Genomic DNA, 24,881 nt, shown 5'->3' with positions numbered 1-24,881 from the left:
ACCTAAAACACACAAACTTTTACAGATGCACACTCGAAAGCATCCTGTCGAGCTGTATCACCGCCTGGTACGGCAACTGCTCCGCCCACAACCGTAATGCTCTCCAGAGGGTAGTGAGGTCTGCACAACGCATCACCGGGGGCAAACTACCTGCCCTCCAGGACACCTACAGCACCCGATGTCACAGGAAGGCCAAAAAGATCAACAACAACCACCCGAGCCACTGCCTGTTCACCCCGCTATCATCCAGAAGGCGAGGTCAGTACAGGTGCATCAAAGCGGGGACCGAGAGACTGAAAAACATCTATCTCAAGGCCATCAGACTGTTAAACAGCATCACTAACAGAGTGGCTGCTGCCAACAAACAGACTGAAATCTCTGGCCACTTTAATACATTTCATAAATGGATGTAATAAAGGTATCACTAGTCACTTTAAATAACACCACTGTAATAATGTCTACATATCCTCAATTACTCATATGTATATACTGTATTCTATACCATCTACTGCATCTTGCCTATGGCGCACAGCCATCGCTCATCCATATATTTATTAATCCCTTTACATTTGTGTGTATAAGGCAGTCGTTGTGAATTTGTTAGATATTACTGCACTGTAGGAACTAGAAGCGCAAGCATTTTGCTACACTCGCATTAACATCTGCTAACCATGTGAATGTGACCAATAAAATTTGATTTGATGAAGGCCTGCCTCCTCGGAATAGTTGATGGTGAGATGTGTCTGTTACTTGAACTCTGAAGCATTTATTTGGGCTGCAATTTCTGAGGCTGGTAACTCCAATGAACTTATCCTCTGCAGCAGAGGTAACTCTGGGTCTTCCTTTCCTGTGGCAGTCCTGATGAGAGCCAGTTTCATCATAGTGCTTGACAGTTTTTACGACTGCACTTGAAGAAACTGTCAAAGTTCTTGATATGTTCCGTACTGACTGACCTTCATGTCTTAAAGTAATGGACTGTCGTTTCTCTTTGCTTATTTGAGCTGTTCTTGCCATAACATAAACTGTCTTTTATCTTCTGTATACCACCCCTACCTTGTCACAACACAACTGATTGGCTCAAACACATTAAGAGGGAAAGAAATTACACAAATTAACTTATGGCACACCTGTTAATTGAAATGCATTCCAGGTGACTACCTCATGAAGCTGGTTGAGAGAATGCCAAAAGTGAGGCTACTTTGAAGAATCTCATATTTGGATTTCTTTAACTTTTTTGGATACTACATGATTCCATATGTTATTTCATAGTTTTGATGTCTTCACTATTATTCTACAATGTAGAAAATAGTAAAAAAAAACTTTAAAAAAAACTAGAATGAGTAGGTGTGTCAACTTTTGACTGATACTAAAATAGATATTAGAGAGTTATATAAACACTGCTGTAGAGAGTAGGAAGGGCTTGGTTCAGAGAGTAGGAAGGGCTTGGGTCAGAGAGTAGGAAGGGCTTGGGTCAATGATTAACTGGAACATAAATTGAGAGGAGAACCAAATGTTTGAAATGTGAACCAACTTCTCTCACTGTGGTGGGATCCTGGTATTAAAATGTTTTACATGATTAAAATACTCAACTGAACCATGCAATTTGTTATTACGCTTCTGGTTCCACCTAGTGGTCATGTGATGTAGTTGCAGTGTTCAGCTCTGATGACCAGGGCCCTGTTCAAAACTAGTGCACTACATAGGGAATAGGGTCCCATTTAGGACAAAACCATAATGAGCAGTACAATAAAAAAAAATATACTAAAAACAATCTCTCCACAACCAGTTTTAAAACTCCATGCCATCATCTTTATTAAGTTTTCAAACAGACTGAATTGATGTGATCAGGGATGTAAAGACTAAAAGACAGGTGAACACATCACCAGCCAAACAAACCTATAGTATAATAACACACAACACAGAAGAGAAAACCATCGACCGCTCCATTGTGAAATTCAGCAGAAACTCTAGATCCCAGAGGAGGAAATACTGCAGCCCTTTTTGGCCTAATGAAAGATGTTCTTTGTTTTTCTGACATTCTTTAGAGAAGTGAAACTGTTTTGGATGATTATCTCGATGCGTTGAGGTCGTTTTTTTTTCCTTTTGTATTTTTTCTAAAAAGCATTTAGTCACATTATTTACACATACAGTATATTACAGCGCTTACACTCCTATTCTCTCAGTAGCTCCGTGTGGTGAAGCAGTGCTCGATGCCCTCCCCTGTGTCTGATTGGTTACTGCATGTTAATTAGCCTCATCTGATTGGCTTAGTGTTTTCCTGGCGTGTGCTGATTGGTGATACTGAGGGAAGGGCATGTGAAAGGGGGACAGTATGGAGTGTTTCATTGGCTGAGGGTGGGTGGATGTCACTGTAGAGGACTAGAAGCATGGTTTGGAGGGTAAGGAAGGTTTTTTAATGGGGTCATATTAAGAGAAGGCCTAGCCCTATGCTGTAATCTGTAGGCAGTGTGCAGAGCTAAATTGCAGGTAGACTAAGTTTGCAATAAGTTGGAAAGCACCAAACAGATGTTTTTATTAAACTCAGTCCATTTTTACCTGCGATGGTGTGCAAGTTTTACAATAACAAAGCCTTGTGCTACTGAATACACCCCCAAACACACCTTATAGGTTTTATTCCACAAGGGACTGGGTCAGTTTACCAAACCTCTTCTGGAGTACTGCCAGCTATTCCACTTCTGGATCCAGTTTGATCACCGTTAGCTCTGATGAAGGCCATGAGGCCGATACATAAGCTTATTACACTAAAAGATACTGGCAAGAGCAGCGTGAGATATTGGATTTTTGTTTTCAAGATATCACTGAATTTTCCTACGCACCTGCAACCAGCAGCCTCAGATGTGAGAGTGCTGCTCCTACATTCGATCACGCTGAGAGCAGAATGACTGAGGGTAGTCCAGGAGAAGGGTTGGCCAGGAGAAGGGTTGGCCAGGAGAAGGGTTGGCCAGGAGAAGGGTTGGCCAGGAGAAGGGTTGGCCAGGAGAAGGGTTGGCCAGGAGAAGGGTAGTCCAGGAGAAGGGTTGGCCAGGAGAAGGGTAGTCCAGGAGAAGGGTAGTCCAGGAGAAGGGTTGGCCAGGAGAAGGGTTGGCCAGGAGAAGGGTTGGCCAGGAGAAGGGTTGGCCACTTGGCCAGCTCCTGGGTACATCCCAAATGGCACCCTATTCCCTAAATAGTGCACTAGTTTTGACCAGAACCCATAGGGATCATATAGGGAATAGAGTGCTATTTGGGACTCATTCCTTGCTTAGGTTAAGGCCCTGTGGGTTATGGTGGACTGTAGTGGACGGGGTGAAGTTTCCCCTTGCTACAGATCTAGGATCAGCTTCCACTCCCCCTAAACCTAACCATTTGTGGGGGAAAATATCAAACTGACCCAAGATCAGTGTCTAGAGGCAACTTCCCCCGACTCCAGTGAGGACGGGGCTGAAGGGGACTGCAGCGGTCACAAGGCCCCCCCCAGCAGAGGGCAGGAGTGGGAGCGGATGTCGTTGTGTTTGTGGAAGGCCTCGTCCAGGTCCAGAGCCAGGCCGTTGATCGTCACCTCCATGCAGCCGCGGTAGAAAGACGACACCAGGGTCGACACCAGGGGCACGTCTGGTACAGGGGTTAGAGGTCACAGGTCAGAACTGAAATTAATGACATCAGTTGAAGTGGTTAATGGTAATGGCGAAACTGTGTGTGTCAGTGAGGCTCTTTGTTTGTAACTGGGTGTTTGTCTAGAGTACAGTAGTGATGAGTGTGTTGTTGCATGTCTCTCTCTGCCTATTCCCGTCTACCTCACCGGGGAGCCCTCCTATTCCCGTCTACCTCACCGGGGAGCCCTCCTATTCCCGTCTACCTCACCGGGGAGCCCTCCTATACCCGTCTACCTCACCGGGGAGCCCTCCTATACCCGTCTACCTCACCGGGGAGCCCTCCTATTCCAGTCTACCTCACCGAGGAGCCCTCCTATTCCCGTCTACCTCACCGGGGAGCCCTCCTATACCCGTCTACCTCACCGAGGAGCCCTCCTATTCCCGTCTACCTCACCGAGGAGCCCTCCTATACCCGTCTACCTCACCGGGGAGCCCTCCTATTCCCGTCTACCTCACCGGGGAGCCCTCCTATTCCCGTCCACCTCACCGGGGAGCCCTCCTATACCCGTCTACCTCACCGGGGAGCCCTCCTATTCCCGTCTACCTCACCGGGGAGCCCTCCTATTCCCGTCCAACTCACCGGGGAGCCCTCCTATTCCCGTCTACCTCACCGGGGAGCCCTCCTATACCCGTCTACCTCACCGGGGAGCCCTCCTATTCCCGTCTACCTCACCGGGGAGCCCTCCTATACCCGTCTACCTCACCGGGGAGCCCTCCTATACCCGTCTACCTCACCGGGGAGCCCTCCTATACCCGTCTACCTCACCGGGGAGCCCTCCTATTCCCGTCTACCTCACCGAGGAGCCCTCCTATTCCCGTCTACCTCACCGGGGAGCCCTCCTATACCCGTCTACCTCACCGGGGAGCCCTCCTATTCCCGTCTACCTCACCGGGGAGCCCTCCTATTCCCGTCCAACTCACCGGGGAGCCCTCCTATACCCGTCCAACTCACCGGGGAGCCCTCCTATTCCCGTCCAACTCACCGGGGAGCCCTCCTATTCCCGTCTACCTCACCGGGGAGCCCTCCTATTCCCGTCTACCTCACCGGGGAGCCCTCCTATTCCCGTCTACCTCACCGGGGAGCCCTCCTATTCCCGTCCAACTCACCGGGGAGCCCTCCTATACCCGTCTACCTCACCGGGGAGCCCTCCTATTCCCGTCCAACTCACCGGGGAGCCCTCCTATTCCCGTCTACCTCACCGGGGAGCCCTCCTATACCCGTCTACCTCACCGGGGAGCCCTCCTATTCCCGTCCAACTCACCGGGGAGCCCTCCTATTCCCGTCTACCTCACCGGGGAGCCCTCCTATTCCCGTCCAACTCACCGGGGAGCCCTCCTATACCCGTCCAACTCACCGGGGAGCCCTCCTATTCCCGTCCAACTCACCGGGGAGCCCTCCTATTCCCGTCCAACTCACCGGGGAGCCCTCCTATTCCCGTCCAACTCACCGGGGAGCCCTCCTATACCCGTCCAACTCACCGGGGAGCCCTCCTATACCCGTCCAACTCACCGGGGAGCCCTCCTATAAAGGTGGTTGAAGGCAGGCTGAGGTCAACCGTCTCCTGTCCAGGTGTGGTGTGACTCTGTCCAGGCTGACCGTCCACCTCTAGTATGGTCAGGTTCCCACTGACCGTCACGTTGACCTCATGAACCTCTGCATCACACAGGAAGGCCGGGGCGCTGGCCACGATCACATCACCCACAGAGACCAGGACATACTGGGGGGTAGAGAGAAAGAGACAGAGAATCACCACACTCAAACAAAACATGAATTCATACAGACCGAGCCAGACAGCGAGCCAGACAGCGAGCCAGACAGACCGACAGCGTCGGGCCAAAGTAACATCTCACCTCCCGCCATTCCTGGTTGTCTCTGTGGTAGTCGGACAGAGAGATGGAGAGAGGGACGCTGTCCTGATAAACGAGTGCCAATAGAACCCCAACAGTGGAGGCTGGTCTCAGAGTCAGCTGGATACTCAGAGACTGGGACTCTGCTGGGGGAGAGAGATGTGGTTATACACACACAAATCAGAAGATGCATAGAGACGTGCACACACATAATCCCACACACAGCAGACCCACCGTATGTGATGTTGAACAGAGCGAAGCCTGTCCCAGGGTAATAGGTTCCGGGGTTTTCTGTACTGAAACACTGCATGTTGTCATTAGACCTGATGGTCTCCTGAATGGACGTATCCTCTCCTGTTAACCAGCGCCACTCACGCATACAGCCATCAAACCTCGGGTTCACCTGGAGAGAACACACACACACACACACACATTAGGCAGAGAAAACAACACACACATCTCCCCAGAACAGAGATTCTAGAGAGAACAGACCCCACCCCCCTAACCTGGTTGATGAGACTGTCCTCTTTGAAAGGGACGCCCCCTACAGTCAGGTTGAGTTCATGCATGCCTTTCTTCAGGGTGAACAGATCTCCGTTCACAGCTATCTTCATCACCGCCTCCCTGTCAATCTTTATCACCAGACTCCGCCCCTGCTCCTCCACTGAGATCTACAGACCAATCAGAAAAGACAGGAGCTCAAATTGTTAAAGAAAATGGTTTTACATGTTCTTATCCTACAGTGTCTCAGTCCCAAATGTTATCCTATTTCCTATACAGTGCACACATTCTGACCAGGTCACCAGTAACACCTCCAAAAAGTAGTGCACTACATAGGGAACAGGGGGCCATTTGGGATGCACCCGAGTCAACGACCCCTCAGGAGAGGAGATGCCACTTTAGACTATTGAGACCCAACCCATAAGTTAAACACCCCCCTAAACCCCAGAATAACCTCTGACCTTTCTCCACTGTCCATCGTTGACGACGGGCCCGCTGCTGGTGACCCGGCTGACCGCCCCGTACCTCAGCTGCAGCTCCAGTTTCCCATGATGCATTGCCAGAACAATCCAGGAACTGTTCAGGTGACCACCAGCGAAGAAGATGACCCCCTCCGGGTCAAAGGTACGGAGGTCAAACTCAGCTGAGAACCTAGAGGAGGGAGAGAGAGATAAAGACAGGATGTAATATAATTCTACAATGGTACAAGACTATGGTTGTAACTATGAACCCTTAAAATGGTTTTGATTGCTGGCATCTTTCCAGGTCTCTCTTGGAAAAGAGGATGAAACCTCAGGAGACTGGTAAGGTTAAAAGGTTAGAGGTCAAATGTAAGGCCCACCCAGTCTGGACTCTCCTGCGGAAGCGTAGCCTGACCACTGGGACTCCGCTGAACATCCGGCCCAGGTAGAGAGAACGGGAGTTCCTCTTCATGGTGAGAGACACACATGTAGTGATCTCCTGTTGGGGGAGAGAGAGTCTAGTGATGCAGCCGTAAATTCACTCTGGCTATCTACTCCTATTTCAGAGCGCTGAATAACTGAGGAATTTACGAACGCGCAACACCGTTGAATATAACCATTGTCAGTATATGTTGGCAAAAAAACATAATTAAATTGTTGCCAGCAGCACAGTTAGTCACCAACGCTCTGGATAACATAAACAGCCTGACCAGCTCTGCTACGATGAGTAAAATGGTCAGACTGAGGTGTTTTCTCATTTGTGTCTGGAAGTAGCTAGCAAGCTAGCCAACTGTAGCCAGTTAGCTTGGGTGTTTGACTGCCATTGTGAGGTCAGAACCCTCAGATGAACCCTACTCCTCGGCCAGAGCGTCCAGTATGCGCTCTGAGCGAAACACTCCGTATTTACCAACGGATAATCTGAAAATACCAATGCCCAGAGACTGAAAACCTACAGGACAGTAAATCTCCAGGAAGAGGGTTGGACTGAAAACCTACAGGACGGTAAATCTCCAGGAAGAGGGTCGGAGTGAAAACCTACAGGACAGTAAATCTCCAGGAAGAGGGTCGGAGTGAAAACCTACAGGACAGTAAATCTCCAGGAAGAGGGTCGGAGTGAAAACCTACAGGACAGTAAATCTCCAGGAAGAGGGACGGAGTGAAAACCTACAGGACAGTAAATCTCCAGGAAGAGGGACGGAGTGAAAACCTACAGGACAGTAAATCTCCAGGAAGAGGGTCGGAGTGAAAACCTACAGGACAGTAAATCTCCAGGAAGAGGGTCGGAGTGAAAACCTACAGGACGGTAAATCTCCAGGAAGAGGGTTGGACTGAAAACCTACAGGACGGTAAATCACCAGGAAGAGGGTTGAGCAGCCCTGGTCTAGAGTGCAGTGCTGCTTGTCGATAATGAACCTTTGATTGAATCCCCGAGTAATAAATGGGGGGTGTTTTCTACAGGTAAGGTCTTGATAATGTGAGTGGGGACTTTTTACCTGACAGCTCCTGAGGTCGTGGCTCAACTTCTTGCCCTGCCGACCGTCACAGAAACACCGGAAACTACCGGGTGTGTTAACACACTCCTCACACACTCCCTGCTCACACTCATCCACATCTGACAGAGAGGGAGAGAGAGAGGGGGAGAAGCGGAGGGAGGGAGATAAAAGACGGGGAGTGAAAGAGAGAGGGAAAAAACAGAGAGAGAAGGGTGTCCATTGGTCCATCTCTGGAACTACAACCTCCAGACAAGGCTGGGGGAGAAAACCACTGAAGTGAAAAACAACGTCTCTAAAATGTTATCAGCATCAACAGATGGAGGAACAACTCCTGACTTAGATCTCTCCTGATGTCAACTGGACCATGTCCCAACTGGCACCCTATTCCCCTAGAGCTGGGGTCTAAAGTAGTGCGCTACATAGGGAATGGGGAACCATTTGGGATGAAGCCAGAACGTCTGTCCCTGTCTGTCTGAATGACCTTAGAAGGCCATGAGGTTTATTATGATACGGATGGATAAATGTTAGTTCTTCTAAAGAGTGACTCTGTGACCGCCTCCCTCCTTCCTTCCCTCCCCCGCTTTCTCTCCCTCCCTCCCTCCCTCCCTCCCTCTCCTCTCTCTCAGTAAGTACAATGCAAGACAAGAACAAACTTGTTTGACAAATAAAAGACTAGGATTACATTTCCCAATGACATTTTAAAAGGACCATTGAGCGTTTGGCAGGAGAGGATGTCGTGCAGATAGAGATCGGTCTTGTAAAAAACAGAATGTTTTGACTATAAATGAAAAGATGACGTGCTAACAGCTTACTTGGCAGTCGTCAGTGTGTGTGTCTCAGAGTGTGTGTGTCTCTCAGAGTGTGTGTCCTGTGTGTGTGTGTGTCCGATGTGTGTGTCTCAGAGTGTGTGTGAGAGAGCGATTGTGTATGTCAGTGGAGGCTGGTAGGAGGAGCTACTGGAGGACAGGCTCATTGTAAATGACTGGAAAGGTCCAAAAACATGAAACGTATGGAAACCACGTTGGACTCCGTTCCATTTATTACAATGAGCCGGTCCTCCTATAGCGCCTCCCTACCAGCCTCCACTGGCATATGTATGTATGAATGACAGCTGGCTGCACCACTAGACTAGCTAGCTGGCTCTACAACACAGCTAGCTGCACCACTAGACTAGCTAGCTGGCTCTACAACACAGCTAGCTGCACCACTAGACTAGCTAGCTGGCTCTACAACACAGCTGTCTGCACCACTAGACTAGCTAGCTGGCTCTACAACACAGCTGGCTGCACCACTAGACTAGCTAGCTGGCTCTACAACACAGCTGGCTGCACCACTAGACTAGCTAGCTGGCTCTACAACACAGCTGGCTGCAGTCCAGCTGAGACCAACACATTGTCAAGCAAAGGGAGATTTAGGATTAGCTTGTGTGTAGCCTTATTTGTGGGTATTCACTGTAGGGTTGCAAAATTCCTGTAACTTTTTTTTTTTTAAATGACAAGATTTTCCAGAAATCCCGGTTGAAAGATTCCCTGAATCAGGAAGGAATAAGCAGGAAATCTGGGTGGGAAATAACCAGAATTTTGCAACCCTAGTTCATTGTGTGTGTGACAGACACACACACACACACACACACACACACACACACACACACACACACACACACACACACACACACACACACACACACACACACACACACACACACACACAGCATTCGGAATGTCTTCAGACGCTTTGACTTTTTACGTTTTCCAACTTTTTACTCAGTACTGTGTTAAAGCAACTTTGGCAGCGATTACAGCCCCAAGTCTTCTTGGGTATGACCCTACAAGCTTGGCACACCTGTATTTTGGGAGTTTCTCCCATTCTTCTCTGCAGATCCTCTCAAGCTCCGTCAGGTTGGATGGGGAGCGTCGCTGCACAGCTATTTTCAGGTCTCTCCAGAGATGTTTGATCGGGTTCAAGTCCGGGCTCTGGCTGTGCCACTCAAGGACATTCAGAGACTCGTTGTCCTGTTGGAAGGTGAACCTTCACCCCAGTCTGAGGTCCTGATCGCTCTGGAGCAGGTTTTCATCAAGGATATCTCTGTGCTTTGTTCCGTTCATCTTTCCCTCGATCCTGACTAATCTCCCAGTCCCTGCTGCTGAAAAACATCCCCACAGCATGATGCTGCCACCACCGTGCTTCACCGTAGGGATGGTGCCAGGTTTCCTCCAGACATGACCCTTGGCATTCAGGCCAAAGAGTTCAATCTTGGTATCATCATACCAGAGAATCCAAGTGGGCTGTCATGTGCTTTTTACTGAGGAGTGGCTTCCGTCTGGCCACTCTACCATAAAGGCCTGATTGGTGGAGTGCTGCAAAGATGGTTGTCCTTCCGGAAGGTTCTCCCATCTCCACAGAGGAACTCTGGAGCTCTGTCAGAGTGACCATTGGGTTCTTGGTCACCTCCATGACCAAGGCCCTTCTCCCCCGATTGCTCAGTTTGGCTGGGCAGCCAGCTCTAGGAAGAGTCTTGGTGATTCTATACTTCTTCCATTTAAGAATGATGGAGGCCACTGTGTTCTTGGGGACCTTCAATGCTGCAGAAATGTTTTGGTTAACTTCCCCAGATCTGTGCCTCGACACAATGCTGTCTCGGAGGGCCACGTACAATTCCTTCAACCTCATGGCTTGGTTTTTGCTCTGACATGCACTGTCAACTGTGGGACCTTATATAGACAGGTGTGTGCCTTTCCAAATCAGGTCCAATCAATTGAATTTATCACAGGTGGACTCCAATCAAGTTGTAGAAACATCTCAAGGATGATCAATGTAAACAGGATGCACCACAGCTCAATTTCTCATAGCAAAGGATCTGAATACTTTCTGAATACACTGTATATAATGTATTCTATACATTATAGTATGTATCTGTATTACATGTATATAACGTGTCAGTACTGAGTAATGTGTTTCTGGTGTACTGCTCACCTAGGCAGGTCTTGGTGTTGTTGTCGTAAATGTATCCCGTCTCACACAGACAGTCATAGTCTCCATCCTGGTTCACACACCTCGCTGTCCCACACATCCCTGGATCCTGGCACTCATCCACATCTGAAACACACACACACACACACACACACACACACACAGTGAGGACAGTTCAATAGTTCCTTCAGGTAAGGTGTGTGTGTCTCTTACCGTTACACAACTTGCGTTCGACCAGCATGTAACCGTGGCGACAGGAGCAATGGTAGCTTCCCATCGTGTTGTTACACTCGTGGTCACATCCTCCATTCCTCTTGTTGCACTCGTTGACATCTGCCAATCACAGGAGACACACAGAGGACATGTGACAATATGAACCAATCACTTTATCCATCAACTACATTGAACATCGCTAAGTGTCGCATGACACTTTAATGTGAGATCAAAACGTTTGTACACAATGAAAGACCATGTCTTTTTAACTAAATAAATCACACGTCTCTTTTCCGGCAGTTTATATTTTGAAAAATGCCACTTATTTGGGACCCGTTAGTCCAGAGTGACTGCTCTGATGAGCTGAATGGTTTCTGTGTACTTGTGGTTGGCCAGTGGAAAAGCCTCCGCCTCAGAGTCAGTCAGACACGTTGTGTTTTGGCTTCCCCCGCCGACCAACAGCTAGGTGGCAGGATGAGTCACCACAGAAAAGTGAGAGATGGAGTCTGCATTCCAAATGGCTCCCTATTCCCATGGTGTTCTGGTCAAAAGTAGTGCACTATAATCAGGAATAGGGGTCATTTCGGAAACAGACAGCAGCAGTGCAGGAGGCATTCACACTGAGACGGGTCACCCAGCCCCCCTCTGTAGAGACGGGTCACCCAGCCCCCCTCTGTAGAGACGGGTCACCCAGCCCCCCTCTGTAGAGACGGGTCACCCAGCCCCCCTCTGTAGAGACGGGTCACCCAGCCCCCCTCTGTAGAGACGGGTCACCCAGCCCCCCTCTGTAGAGACGGGTCACCCAGCCCCCCTCTGTAGAGACGGGTCACCCAGCCCCCCTCTGTAGAGACGGGTCACCCAGCCCCCCTCTGTAGAGACGGGTCACCCAGCCCCCCTCTGTAGAGACGGGTCACCCAGCCCCCCTCTGTAGAGACGGGTCACCCAGCCCCCCTCTGTAGAGACGGGTCACCCAGCCCCCCTCTGTAGAGACGGGTCACCAGCCCCCCTCTGTAGAGACGGGTCACCAGCCCCCCTCTGTAGAGACGGGTCACCCAGCCCCCCTCTGTAGAGACGGGTCACCCAGCCCCCCTCTGTAGAGACGGGTCACCCAGCCCCCCTCTGTAGAGACGGGTCACCCAGCCCCCCTCTGTAGAGACGGGTCACCCAGCCCCCCTCTGTAGAGACGGGTCACCCAGCCCCCCTCTGTAGAGACGGGTCACCCAGCCCCCCTCTGTAGAGACGGGTCACCCAGCCCCCCTCTGTAGAGACGGGTCACCAGCCCAGCGCTGACCTTCTCTTCGCAGGGTCATGTGACTTCTCAGCCTGCTCTACATGTGACCGGTTCACTTCCTGCACATTCATATTGACCCGAGCGATATATAGAGAAAGGGAGAGAGAGACAGAGAGCGAGAGAGGGCAGAGACATACTGACAACACAACTCACACAGAGCCCAACCACAACCCAGCGGCACTTCAAGGACGGTGTGTGTGTGTGTCTGTGTGGATGGAGATGGATAGACAGTGACTAAGCTAAGTCAAAGTCAGACAGGACTCACCCTGTACCGATCATTGTCACATGCTGGAGACAGTGTGACACTGCAGAAAATCCTCTCTGTCCCCACCTCTGTCACTTTGTATGTGTGGCAAGTTGGCCTGACAAACAATAACACAGTAGCCATGTACCCAATACACTGGCCCTATTCCACAGCATCACATCTGGGATGTATTGTGGGTAAACTGTGACTGACTGATCTCCAACTAGTAATGACTAGTTATTTATGATGCCAGGTGATTTGTAGATCAGCCAGTGGGCTGCAACGTGGATCAAATCCACTGTGTTTCTGAACATCATGTCCCAGTACCTTTCTCACAACGGACTCCTGTCCAGCCAGTGAAGCAGTGGCAGAGGAAGTCACCCTTTTTGTCCTCACAGCGCACCGTACCTCGAGGATTACAGGGAGACGGAGAGCACTGGTCTGGAATATCTGAGAGGGGGAAGGGAAATGGAGAGAGGGAAAAGAGAGAGAGAGGAAAGGGGGAAAGGGAGAGAGAGGAGAGAAAGAAAGAGAGCATTAGAGGTCATCCTGTCAGAGAAATAACATCCTACAATACAGCAAGTCATAGATGTGACGGTACATAGCACTATCTTACTATATCATGTGAAGTGTTTTAGCCAGGCTGGTCCAGGCAGGTACATATATAATGTGAAGTGTTTTAGCCAGGCTGGTCCAGGCAGGTACATATATAATGGGAAGTGTTTTAGCCAGGCTGGTCCAGGCAGGTACATAGCTCTATGTTACTCTATAATGTGAAGTGTTTTAGCCAGGCTGGTCCAGGCAGGTACATAGCTCTATGTTACTACAGTTGAAGTTGGAAGTTTACATACGAGTTTTAATGACTCCAACCTAAGTGTTTTTCAACCACTCCACAAATTTCTTGTTAACAAAGCTATAGTTTTGGCAAGTCGGTTAGGACATCTACTTTGTGCAAGACAAGTAATTTTTCCAACAATTGTTTACAGACAGATTATTTCTCTTATTATTCACTGTATCACAATTCCAGTGGGTCAGAAGTTTACATACACTAAATTGACTGCGCCTTTAAACAGATTGGAAAATTCCAGAAAATTATTCTGATGGACTAACTGACATCATATGAGTCAGTTGGAGGTGTACCTGTGGATGTATTTCAAGGCCTACCTTCAAACTCAGTGCTTCTTTTCTTGACATCATGGGAAAATCAAAAGAAATCAGCCAAGACCTTAGAAAAACATTGTAGACCTCCACAAGTCCGGTTCATCCTTGGGAGCAATTTCCAAACGCCTGAAGGTACCACATTTATCTGCACAAACGATAGTACGCAAGTATAAACACCATGGGACCACACAGCCGTCATACTGCTCAGGAAGGAGACGTGTTCTGTCTCCTAGAGATGAACATACATATGGTGCGAAAAGTGCAAATCAATCCCAGAACACCAGCAAAGGACCTTGTGAAGATGCTGGAGGAAACTGGTACAAAAGTATCGATATCCACAGTCAAACGAGTCCTATATCGATATAACCTGAAAGGCCGCTCAGCAAGGAAGAAGCCACTGCTCCAAAACTGCCATAAAAAAGCCAGACTACGGTTTGCAACTGCACATTGGGACAAAGATCGTACTTTTTGGAGAAATGTCCTCTGGTCTGATGAAACAAAAATAGATGTGTTTGGCCATAATGACCATCGTTATGTTTGGAGGAAAAAGGGGGAGGCTTGCAAGCCGAACAACACCATCCCAACCGTGAAGCACAGGGGTGGCAGTATCATGTTGTGGGGGTGCTTTGCTGCAGGAGGGACTGGTGCTCTTCACAAAATAGATGGCATCATGACGATGGAAAATTATGTGGATATATTGAAGCAACATCAAGACATCAGTCAAGAAGATAAAGCTTGGTAGCAAATGGGTCTTCCAAATGGACAATGACTCCAAGAATACTTCCAAAGTTGTGGCAAAATGGCTTAAGGACAACAAAGTCAAGGTATTGGAGTGGCCATCACAAATCCCTGACCTCAATCCCATAGAAAATTTGTGGGCAGAACTGAAAAAGCATGTGTGAGCAAGGAGGCCTACAAACCTGAATCAGTTACACCAGCTCTGTCAGGAGGAATGGGCCAAAATTCACCCAACTTATTGTGAGATGCTTATGGAAGGCTACCCAAAATGTTTGACCCAAGTAAAACTATTTAAAGGCAATGCTACCAAATACTAATTTAGTGTATGTAAACTTCTGACCCACTAGGAATGTGATGAAAGAAATAAAAGCTGAAATAAGTCATTCTCTACTATTATTCTGACATTTCACATTCTTAAAATAAAGTGGTGATCTTAACTGACCTAAGACAGGGAATTTTTACTATGATTAAATGTCAGGAATTGTGAAAAACTGAGTTTAAATGTATTTGGCTAAGGTGTGTATGTAAACTTCCGACTTCAACTGTATATAAATGTGAAGTGCTTAGCCAGGCTGTTCCAGGCAGGTACAGTGAGGAAAAAAGTATTTGATCCCCTGCTGATTTTGTACGTTTGCCCACTGACAAAGAAATTATCAGTCTATAATTCTAATGGTAGGTTTATTTGAACAGTGAGAGATAGAATAACAACAAAAAAAATCAAGAAAAACACATGTCAAAAATGTTATAAATTGATTTGCATTTTAATGAGGGAAATAAGTATTTGACCCCCTCTCAATCAGAAAGATTTCTGGCTCCCAGGTGTCTTTTATACAGGTAACAAGCTGAGATTAGGAGCACACTCTTAAAAGTGAGTGCTCCTAATCTCTGCTTGCTACTTGTATAAAAGACACCTGTCCACAGAAGCAATCAATCAGATTCCAAACTCTCCACCATGGCCAAGACCAAATAGCTCTCCAAGGATGTCAGGGACAAGATTGTAGACCTACACAAGGCTGGCATGGGCTACAAGACCATTGCCAAGCAGCTTGGTGAGAAGGTGACAACAGTTGGTGCGATTATTCGCAAATGGAAGAAACACAAAAGAACTGTCAATCTCCCTCGGCCTGGGGCTCCATGCAAGATCTCACCTCGTGGAGTTGCAATGATCATGAGAACGGCGAGGAATCAGCCCAGAACTACACGGGAGGATCTTGTCAATGATCTCAAGGCAGCTGGGACCATAGTCACCAAGAAAACAATTGGTAACACACTACGCCATGAAGGACTGAAATCCTGCAGCGTCCGCAAGGTCCCCCTGCCCAAGAAAGCACATACACATGCCCGTCTGAAGTTTGCCAATGAACATCTGAATGATTTAGAGGACAACTGGGTGAAAGTGTTGTGGTCAAATGAGACCAAAATGGAGCTCTTTGGCATCAACTCAACTCGCCGTGTTTGGAGGAGGAGGAATGCTGCCTATGACCCTAAGAACACCATCCCCACCGTCAAACATGGAGGTGGAAACATTATGCTTTGGGGGTGTTTTTCTGCTAAGGGGACAGGACAACTTCACCGCATCAAAGGGACGATGGACGAGGCCATGTACCATCAAATCTTGGGTGAGAACCTCCTTCCCTCAGCCAGGGCATTGAAAATGGGTCGTGGATGGGTATTCCAGCATGACAATGACCCACAACACACGGCCAAGGCAACAAAGGAGTGGCTCAAGAAGAAGCACATTAAGGTCCTGGAGTGGCCTAGCCAGTCTCAAGACCTTAATCCCATAGAAAATCTGTGGAGGGAGCTGAAGGTTCGAGTTGCCAAACGTCAGCTTCGAAACCTTAATGACTTGGAGAAGATCTGCAAAGAGGAGTGGGACAAAATCCCTCCTGAGATGTGTGCAAACCTGGTGGCCAACTAAAAGAAACGTCTGACCTCTGATTACCAACAAGGGTTTTGCCACCAAGTACTAAGTCATGTTTTGCAGAGGGGTCAAATACTTTTTTCCCTCATTAAAATGCAAATCAATTTATAACATTTTTGACATGCGTTTTTCTGGATTGTTTTGTTGTTATTCTGTCTCTCACTGTTCAAATAAACCTACCGTTAAAATTATAGACTGATCATTTCTTTGTCAGTGGGCAAACGTACAAAATCAGCAGGGGATCAAATACTTTTCCCCCCTCACTGTACATAGCACTATGTTACTATATAATGCCTCCTGTAATGCCATTGATAAAGGCCCTGATCTAAAGTAGTGCACTATATAGGGAATAGGGTGCCATTTGTGACAGACTAAAATGCCTGCTGTGATGCCATTGAAAAAAACAGAAAGTTATTTTCCCCTCCCAGGATCTCTGAGGACAGCATAAATAGCTCTCCCCGTGTCTCTCTCCTCCCCCTGTGTCTCTCTCTCCCCCCTGTGTCTCTCTCTCCCCCCTGTGTCTCTCTCTCTCCCCCCTGTGTCTCTCTCTCTCCCCCCTGTGTCTCTCTCTCCCCTGGCTCTCTCTCTCCCCCTGTGTCTCTCTCTCTCCCCCCTGTGTCTCTCTCTCTCCCCCCTGTGTCTCTCTCTCTCCCCCCTGTGTCTCTCTCTCCCCCCTGTGTCTCTCTCTCCCCCCTGTGTCTCTCTCTCTCCCCCCTGTGTCTCTCTCTCTCCCCCCTGTGTCTCTCTCTCTCCCCCCTGTGTCTCTCCCCCGTCTCTCTCCCCCCTGTCTCTCTCCCCCCTGTCTCTCTCTCCCCCCTGTCTCTCTCTATCTATCCATCCTGGAGTGTTATATATAAAGTATTAGTTCCTGCAGTTCTTTCTCCTTCCATTACTGCTGACGGTGTGCTGACGGGGGACGACAATCTCTCTGTCCTGGACGCATGGCTGAGTCATAGCAACTCCCTGGCTGACTGACTAGTTCCTTCAACCAATCAGCAGACAGGATAGGCAGGCCCCTCACTCCTGGACTCAGCAGCCCTGATGCAGCAGAATACTCTATCCATTCTCTCTCCTCCTCTTTCACCCCCCCTCACTGGCGTCACAGCTTGCTCACGTCACTGATCTCAGACCTGCAGTCACGGAGTGCGTGACGCTGGAAGGAGGTGTGTCACGCACACTTGGTTACTACTGCAGAGTTCCACACGCATCTCTCCCTCCCTCTCATAGTCACAGCAGCAGTTAAGCCACGTCATGCTCGCTGACGCCCAGTAGACACTGACCCATAGACATGAAGAGACATTCCTCTTATCTTCTCCACCTTAAATCAGAGAACTTTCTCTCAGTGCTCTGCAGTAGTGAGGTGGTGCAGTAGTGAGGTGGTGCAGTAGTGAGGTGGTGCAGTGCAGCCTGCCCTGCCCAACAGAAAGAACTATGTGCTCACTGCTCCTCATAGGCACCATTTATAAAACCACAGAGAGGGAATGAGAGAGGAGAGAGAGAGAGGGAGAATGAGAGAGGCGAGAGAGAGGGAATGAGAGAGGCGAGAGAGAGGGGGAATGAGAGAATGAGAGAGGAGAGAGAGAATGAGAGAGGAGAGAGAGAGAGGGGGAATAAGAGAGGAGAGAGAGAGAATGAGAGAGGAGAGAGAGAGAGGGGGAATAAGAGAGGAGAGAGAGAGAATGAGAGAGGAGAGAGAGAGAGGGGGAATGAGAGAGGAGAGAGAGAGAGGGGGAATGAGAGAGGAGAGAGAGAGGGGGAATGAGAGAGGAGAGAGAGAGAGGGGGAATGAGAGAGGACAGAGAGAGAGAATGAGAGAGAGAGAGGGGGAATGAGAGAGGAGAGAGAGAGAGGGGGAATGAGAGAGGACAGAGAGAGAGAATGAGAGAGGAGAGAGAGAGAGAGAGGGGGAATGAGAGAGGAGAGAGAGAGAATGAGAGAGGAGAGAGAGGGGGAATGAGAGAGGACAGAGAGAGAGAATGAGAGAGGAGAGAGAGAGGGGGAATGAGAGAGGAGAGAGGGGGAATGAGAGAGGAGAGAGGGGGAATGAGAGAGGAGAGAGGGGGAATGAGAGAGGAGAGAGGGGGAATGAGAGAGGAGAGAGAGAGAATGAGAGGTGTGAAATAAAAGTGGAGTAGAGAGACAGAGAGAGAGGAGCTACATGCTCATATCTACTGTACGTGAGTCAGTTTGTCTGTCCACAGCTCTAGTCAGGAGGCCAGACAGACGAGGAACTCACTGTGAACACAGGTGATCAGGTCTTGTTTCTTCTTGTCCGTGTCTCCGAACTTCTCCATGCACGCTAATCAGAGAGACAGGGCAGAGAGAGACAGACAGACAGAGAGAGACAGGGCAGACAGACAGACAGAGAGAGACAGGGCAGACAGAAGATAGTTCAACACCATACAACAGATGCTAATATCCTAATCAAGTAATAACAACCTCACAATGCTGAAGAGGTTGGGAACAGGAACCAAACTTACCTAAGTACTTTGGAAAGAAGTAGTCCTGAAGGAGAGAGAACAGAAGGAGAGAGGCTGTTAGTGATGTTTGATAACAGTCTATTCTTAATACTATGAGGTCTAACATGACAGATTGAGACTAAATGTATGTCTGATGATAGATATGCATCATGTCATCTCATGTTAACGGGGTGTGGCACCACACAGACTAGTAGCCCCTCCAGGGCTTCCTGGGAACGTTCTACATGTGTCAACATTCTACAACTCTCTCTCCTGCAGAATAGCCCGAGTGCCAGTCTGTTTGTGCTATTATGATAAACTCCTTGTCACTCGTTAGCATGTGTTTGGTTTCACTATGACAGCAATGGAGTTAGCTAGAGCACAAACAGTTCTGGGACCGAGCTGCCTGCCTGCCTTCCTGCCTGCCTGCCTTCCTTCCTGCCTACCTTCCTTCCTTCCTACCTTCCTTCCTGCCTGCCTTCCTTCCTTCCTTCCTTCCTGCCTTCCTGCCTGCCTTCCTGCCTGCCTTCCTGCCTGCCTTCCTGCCTGCCTACCTGCCTGCCTGCCTGCCTGCCTGCCTGCCTACAGTGCATGGAGGTAACTGGGGAAAGTTAAAATTAGAACAAGACTTGATGGGACAATGACATGGTTCTCCAGAGAGTTGTGCTGCACTGAAAGATGAAGAACAGTACATGAAATGGAAGGTCATTTAGATAAGAGACTCCTGACTGTGTGTAGTTCTACTGAGACACTTGTAAAACTACATTATCCTTCTACATCTAATCTCATTCTACAGAGACAGTGTGATAGAGGGAGGGGGAACAGGCAGAAACTTTCCAACTACTGCAGCGAGAGAGACTAAGGCTGCAATTGAAGACTCTTCGTTGCTAGGGAGACTAGGTTAGGGGTATGGTAACCAGGAACACTCCCTCTGCAGAGCCAGGGAACTGCAGCGATGTGAGAGAACTGCAGAGTCAGAGATAGGCACGTTTAGAATGAATAATGGATCTGTGAATGAGGCTGCAGTCCTGTCACGATACAACCCCCCCCCCGATCTCACCATCACTAGTACATCCTCCTCTCTGATCCCATTATAAACCCCCCGATCTCACCACCACTAGTACATCCTCCTCTCTGATCCCATTACAAACCCCCCGATCTCACCACCACGTCATCCTCCTCTCTGATCCCATTACAAACCCCCGATCTCACCACCACTAGTACCACGTCATCCTCCTCTCTGATCCCATTATAAACCCCCCGATCTCACCACCACTAGTACATCCTCCTCTCTGATCCCATTATAAACCCCCCGATCTCACCACCACTAGTACCACGTCATCCTCCTCTCTGATCCCATTATAAACCCCCCGATCTCACCACCACTAGTACATCCTCCTCTCTGATCCCATTATAAACCCCCCGATCTCACCACCACTAGTACCACGTCATCCTCCTCTCTGATCCCATTACAAACCCCCCGATCTCACCACCACTAGTACCACATCATCCTCCTCTCTGATCCCATTATAAACCCCCCGATCTCACCACCACTAGTACCACGTCATCCTCCTCTCTGATCCCATTACAAACCCCCCGATCTCACCACCACTAGTACCACATCATCCTCCTCTCTGATCCCATTATAAACCCCCCGATCTCACCACCACGTACATCCTCCTCTCTGATCCCATTATAAACCCCCGATCTCACCACCACTAGTACCACATCATCCTCCTCTCTGATCGCATTACAAACCCCCCGATCTCACCACCACTAGTACATCCTCCTCTCTGATCCCATTATAAACCCCCCAATCTCACCACCACTAGTACCACGTCATCCTCCTCTCTGATCTCACCACCACTAGTACATCCTCCTCTCTGATCCCATTACAAACCCCCCGATCTCACCACCACTAGTACCACGTCATCCTCCTCTCTGATCCCATTACAAACCCCCCGATCTCACCACCACTAGTACCACGTCATCCTCCTCTCTGATCGCATTACAAACCCCCCGATCCCACCACCACTAGTACATCCTCCTCTCTGATCCCATTACAAACCCCCCGATCTCACCACCACTAGTACCACGTCATCCTCCTCTCTGATCCCATTATAAACCCCCCCGATCTCACCACCACTAGTACCACGTCATCCACCTCTCTGATCCCATTACAAACCCCCCGATCTCACCACCACTAGTACATCCTCCTCTCTGATCCCATTATAAACCCCCGATCTCACCACCACTAGTACCACGTCATCCACCTCTCTGATCCCATTACAAACCCCCCGATCTCACCACCACTAGTACCACGTCATCCACCTCTCTGATCCCATTACAAACCCCCCGATCTCACCACCACTAGTACCACGTCATCCACCTCTCTGATCCCATTACAAACCCCCCGATCTCACCACCACGTCATCCTCCTCTCTGATCCCATTACAAACCCCCCGATCTCACCACCACTAGTACCACGTCATCCTCCTCTCTGATCTCACCACCACTAGTACATCCTCCTCTCTGATCCCATTATAAACCCCCGATCTCACCACCACTAGTACCACGTCATCCTCCTCTCTGATCCTGGGTTCACACCCCCCCTCTCATCCTATGCACACACACACACCTCTCTCTGAGCCCATTACAAACCCTCTCACCCTGATGCACCTCTCTCCACTTTCACCCCAGCTCTTACCTCACAAAAACAGGTTTTTCTTATAACTATATATATATATATATATATATATATATATATATATATATATATATATATATATATATATATATATATATATATATAGACACGGACTAAAGTAGTGCACTGTATAGGGAATAGGGAGGCATTTGGGATGTAGAATTATTAATAGCATGGATGTTGGAGGCTGCTCAACACATTCATGAAGCTAGCTGGCAGAACCTAGACCTAATGTATATATATATCCCTGAGGGGATAGGAGCCCTTTGTGACAGGCACACGTCAGATTAAAACCTGTGTGTGAGCGCATTGTTGCTCTGTCTGGAATTCATGTGATTAAAACACATTCCCCCCAGTCACCTTCCATCAGCTTACTGTAAGCAGCCTCCCCGAGGACCAATCAAAAACACAGCAGTACAGCACTCATTAGTATAATCACTCCCATGTAGGATCCCATCACGCAGAAGCAGGATCATTTACATAATCACAAACCTTACAGTAGTATGCAAATGTACATAATCTGGCATGTTCCCCATAGCCCAATGTGCTAGTTGAATACTGTGCAATGAATTGATCGGACTGGTGAGTGTTCGCCTGTAATTAGTCATATCCATATTTTGGAGCTTGAACACTATACACAGAATCGTTATGTTATAAACAAGTAGCCTATAGGATCAGTCATTACGGCAAAACAAATCCAATGTGCGCAGCTAGTCCGTGTCTATATGCAATGGAAAGAAGTGCAATGAGTGCTATTTCATTTGACACGATCAAGTGTGTAGTGTACTCACTGTTTCAGGGTCGTTCTCGAATACTTCTCTCGCCTCCTCTTTGCTACACTTCTCTTCCACACACTCTCGCTCCAGGTGCCCTTGTTTCGTCTCCTCAAAAACGTGATTCGCTCTCCTGTGTCTCCTCAAGAACTGGTTAGCTTCTTCCGGGGACAAGGAAACTGAAAATAACCACAAGCACAGAAGAGTCAAAATGAACAACATTTCCCATTAGTTACCTTACTACATTTGTTGCTAAAATAATCCAGCCCCTAATTTACTGACCAAAAGTCCTGGGCGTGAGGTTTCAAAGCATCAGCTAAACAGACAAAAATAACATTATTCAACAACAATGAACTAGCTGGCAAGCTAAACAACAACGTTATCCCCACGCAGTGCCAACAAGTCAAACATGGCTTAACGGGCTGAGTTGTTAACTTACGGCTGTCGGACCACCGGACAAGGAGCAGGACCAGGAAGGTTCCTGAAGCAAGGAGCTCTGTCAACTGCATGTTTGCGGTTCTGCGTCAGGCTGGAAAGTTTCTCCTTCCCTCTCTCTCTCTCTCTGTTCAATGTCGCTTCTAGCTAGCAACCTGGTAGCAGTCGTGTATAAAACACACTGCAAATTCAAACATTCACTTCACAGCAGGCGAGAATGCCGTTACACTCAACTCTGTGTTTTCCTTCTTCAATCGTATCCTTGCTAGCTAGCTACTTAGTCCGCATACCACGACCAAGGCTACCCACAGCCACTGCAGTACAGACAGTCCAACCTTCACTCTTATCTAGCTAGCGAGCCACCTACTTCGCCCCCATCTCGTTTGGTTCCCAGCTACTAACGTAGCAGGCGTAAAATAAACCCAGCTACTAGCCCGAACTGTGGACAAAGGACACAACCTACACATCCGAAGGGGAGTTGCTTTTGAAAAGTTACGTCGAATGCACGCAGGCGGGAGTTAGCAATGAAGAGTCGCTTTTGCTCTGCCATTCGGCAGTGCTATGGGAGCGCTCTCTCTATGTGTGACTGCAGTCTTTCTATTTACCTGCAGTGACTTTGCGTAGCCTTGGCATTGTACAGCAGACTATTCCAACCGAGCCTATATCATGCCAGACATCGTAGAGGGAAGGAGGAGTGCTGAGGGTGTTGCAGCACCTCATGATAAATCAACACAACATTTTTAAGTATTTCACAATAGTGCAATGGGCCTTTATTACTCCTGTATGAGCGGACCAAAATAGCCATCAGCAGCGCAGAACCTAACCGTCCTCTGTTTGTGACATTAGTTGAAAGCTAAATCTCGACCCAGATTCCCCCCCCCCCCTTTCTTCCCAGCAGTTTATTTTAAGCCTTACCGTTCCTGTCATTTTCTCATCAATCCTCAGAATTTCTCTTTCTTGGACTCACTTTCTGTTATGATTTCTCAGAAATCATCTCTCTCTCTCCCTATCTGTGTTAAGGCTCACATTTGCGCAACATATACTCTCTGCCAAGAACTCTGTTACTCTGTTTTTCTAATCACTTCTTTTTTTGACTAACATTCTGTTACGATTACTCAGAAATCATGTTTCTCTCTTTCTCGCAATTGGAAATAGTACGAATGGGAAGGGAAAATAAATAAACATAAGTATAGGTTGCAGCTCTCTCTCTCTCTCTTCCTTGTCCTCCACATGTTAGTCCAGATCTGAGTCAGGTCGTGGAACAATGTCACAGCAGAATCAAATCAAAATCACATTGTATTTGTCACATGAGCTTGAATACAGTGAGTGTAGATTTTGCTGTGAAATGCTTGCTTATGAACCCAACCTGACCATGCAGAGTAAAACACATTAAAACAGTAACTCAAGAGGAATGAAATACACAACAATGTGTAGCTATATACAGGGAGTACCAGTACCAGATCAATGTGTAGCTATATACATGGAGTACCAGATCAATGTGGAGCTATATACAGGAAGTACCAGTACCTGATCAATGTGTAGCTATATACATGGAGTACCAGATCAATGTGGAGCTATATACAGGGAGTACCAGTACCAGATCAATGTGGAGCTATATACAGGGAGTACCAGTACCAGATCAATGTGGAGCTATATACAGGGAGTACCAGTACCAGATCAATGTGGAGCTATATACAGGGAGTACCAGTACCAGATCAATGCGGAGGTATATACATGGAGTACCAGATCAATGTGGAGCTATATACAGGGAGTACCAGTACCAGATCAATGTGGAGCTATATACAGGGAGTACCAGTACCAGATCAATGCGGAGGTATATACATGGAGTACCAGTACCAGATCAATGTGGAGCTATATACATGGAGTACCAGTACCAGATCAATGTGGAACTATATACAGGGAGTACCAGTACCAGATCAATGTGGAGCTATATACATGGAGTACCAGTACCAGATCAATGTGGAGCTATATACAGGGAGTATCAGAACC

General features: G+C 48.2%; 1 protein-coding gene and 1 long non-coding RNA gene across 3 annotated transcripts; both read right to left on the bottom strand.

Moving 5' to 3' along the window:
* Positions 1 to 1,786: 1,786 nt before the first annotated feature.
* Positions 1,787 to 23,531, bottom strand: gas6 (growth arrest-specific 6). 2 transcript variants are annotated; one of them, XM_029741069.1, is made up of 15 exons: positions 22,876 to 23,531; positions 22,455 to 22,615; positions 18,978 to 19,002; positions 18,734 to 18,796; positions 13,002 to 13,124; positions 11,140 to 11,259; positions 10,930 to 11,052; positions 7,957 to 8,075; positions 6,844 to 6,962; positions 6,464 to 6,653; positions 6,008 to 6,172; positions 5,736 to 5,904; positions 5,505 to 5,647; positions 5,164 to 5,371; positions 1,787 to 3,612 (listed from the first exon to the last, which is right to left on the bottom strand). In XM_029741069.1, exons 1-15 carry the CDS (start codon positions 22,943 to 22,945, stop codon positions 3,461 to 3,463), a joined length of 1,950 nt encoding a protein of 649 aa, XP_029596929.1. In that variant the 5' UTR covers positions 22,946 to 23,531; the 3' UTR covers positions 1,787 to 3,460. The 2 variants fall into 2 exon arrangements, with proteins under 2 accessions (XP_029596929.1, XP_029596930.1); XM_029741070.1 differs by having other exon boundaries at positions 5,505 to 5,644; positions 22,876 to 23,530.
* LOC115179587 (uncharacterized) lies at positions 3,716 to 3,936 on the bottom strand. The gene is made up of 2 exons (XR_003872965.1): positions 3,826 to 3,936; positions 3,716 to 3,794 (listed from the first exon to the last, which is right to left on the bottom strand). It is a non-coding gene; the product is annotated as an uncharacterized LOC115179587 (long non-coding RNA).
* Positions 23,532 to 24,881: the final 1,350 nt, after the last annotated feature.

This window comes from Salmo trutta, chromosome 39 (assembly GCF_901001165.1).
Source record: "Salmo trutta chromosome 39, fSalTru1.1, whole genome shotgun sequence".
NCBI classification, from domain to species: domain Eukaryota; kingdom Metazoa; phylum Chordata; class Actinopteri; order Salmoniformes; family Salmonidae; genus Salmo; species Salmo trutta.
The sequence above is the reverse complement of the archived record's forward strand: the minus strand, read 5'-3'. Positions and strand labels throughout refer to the sequence as shown.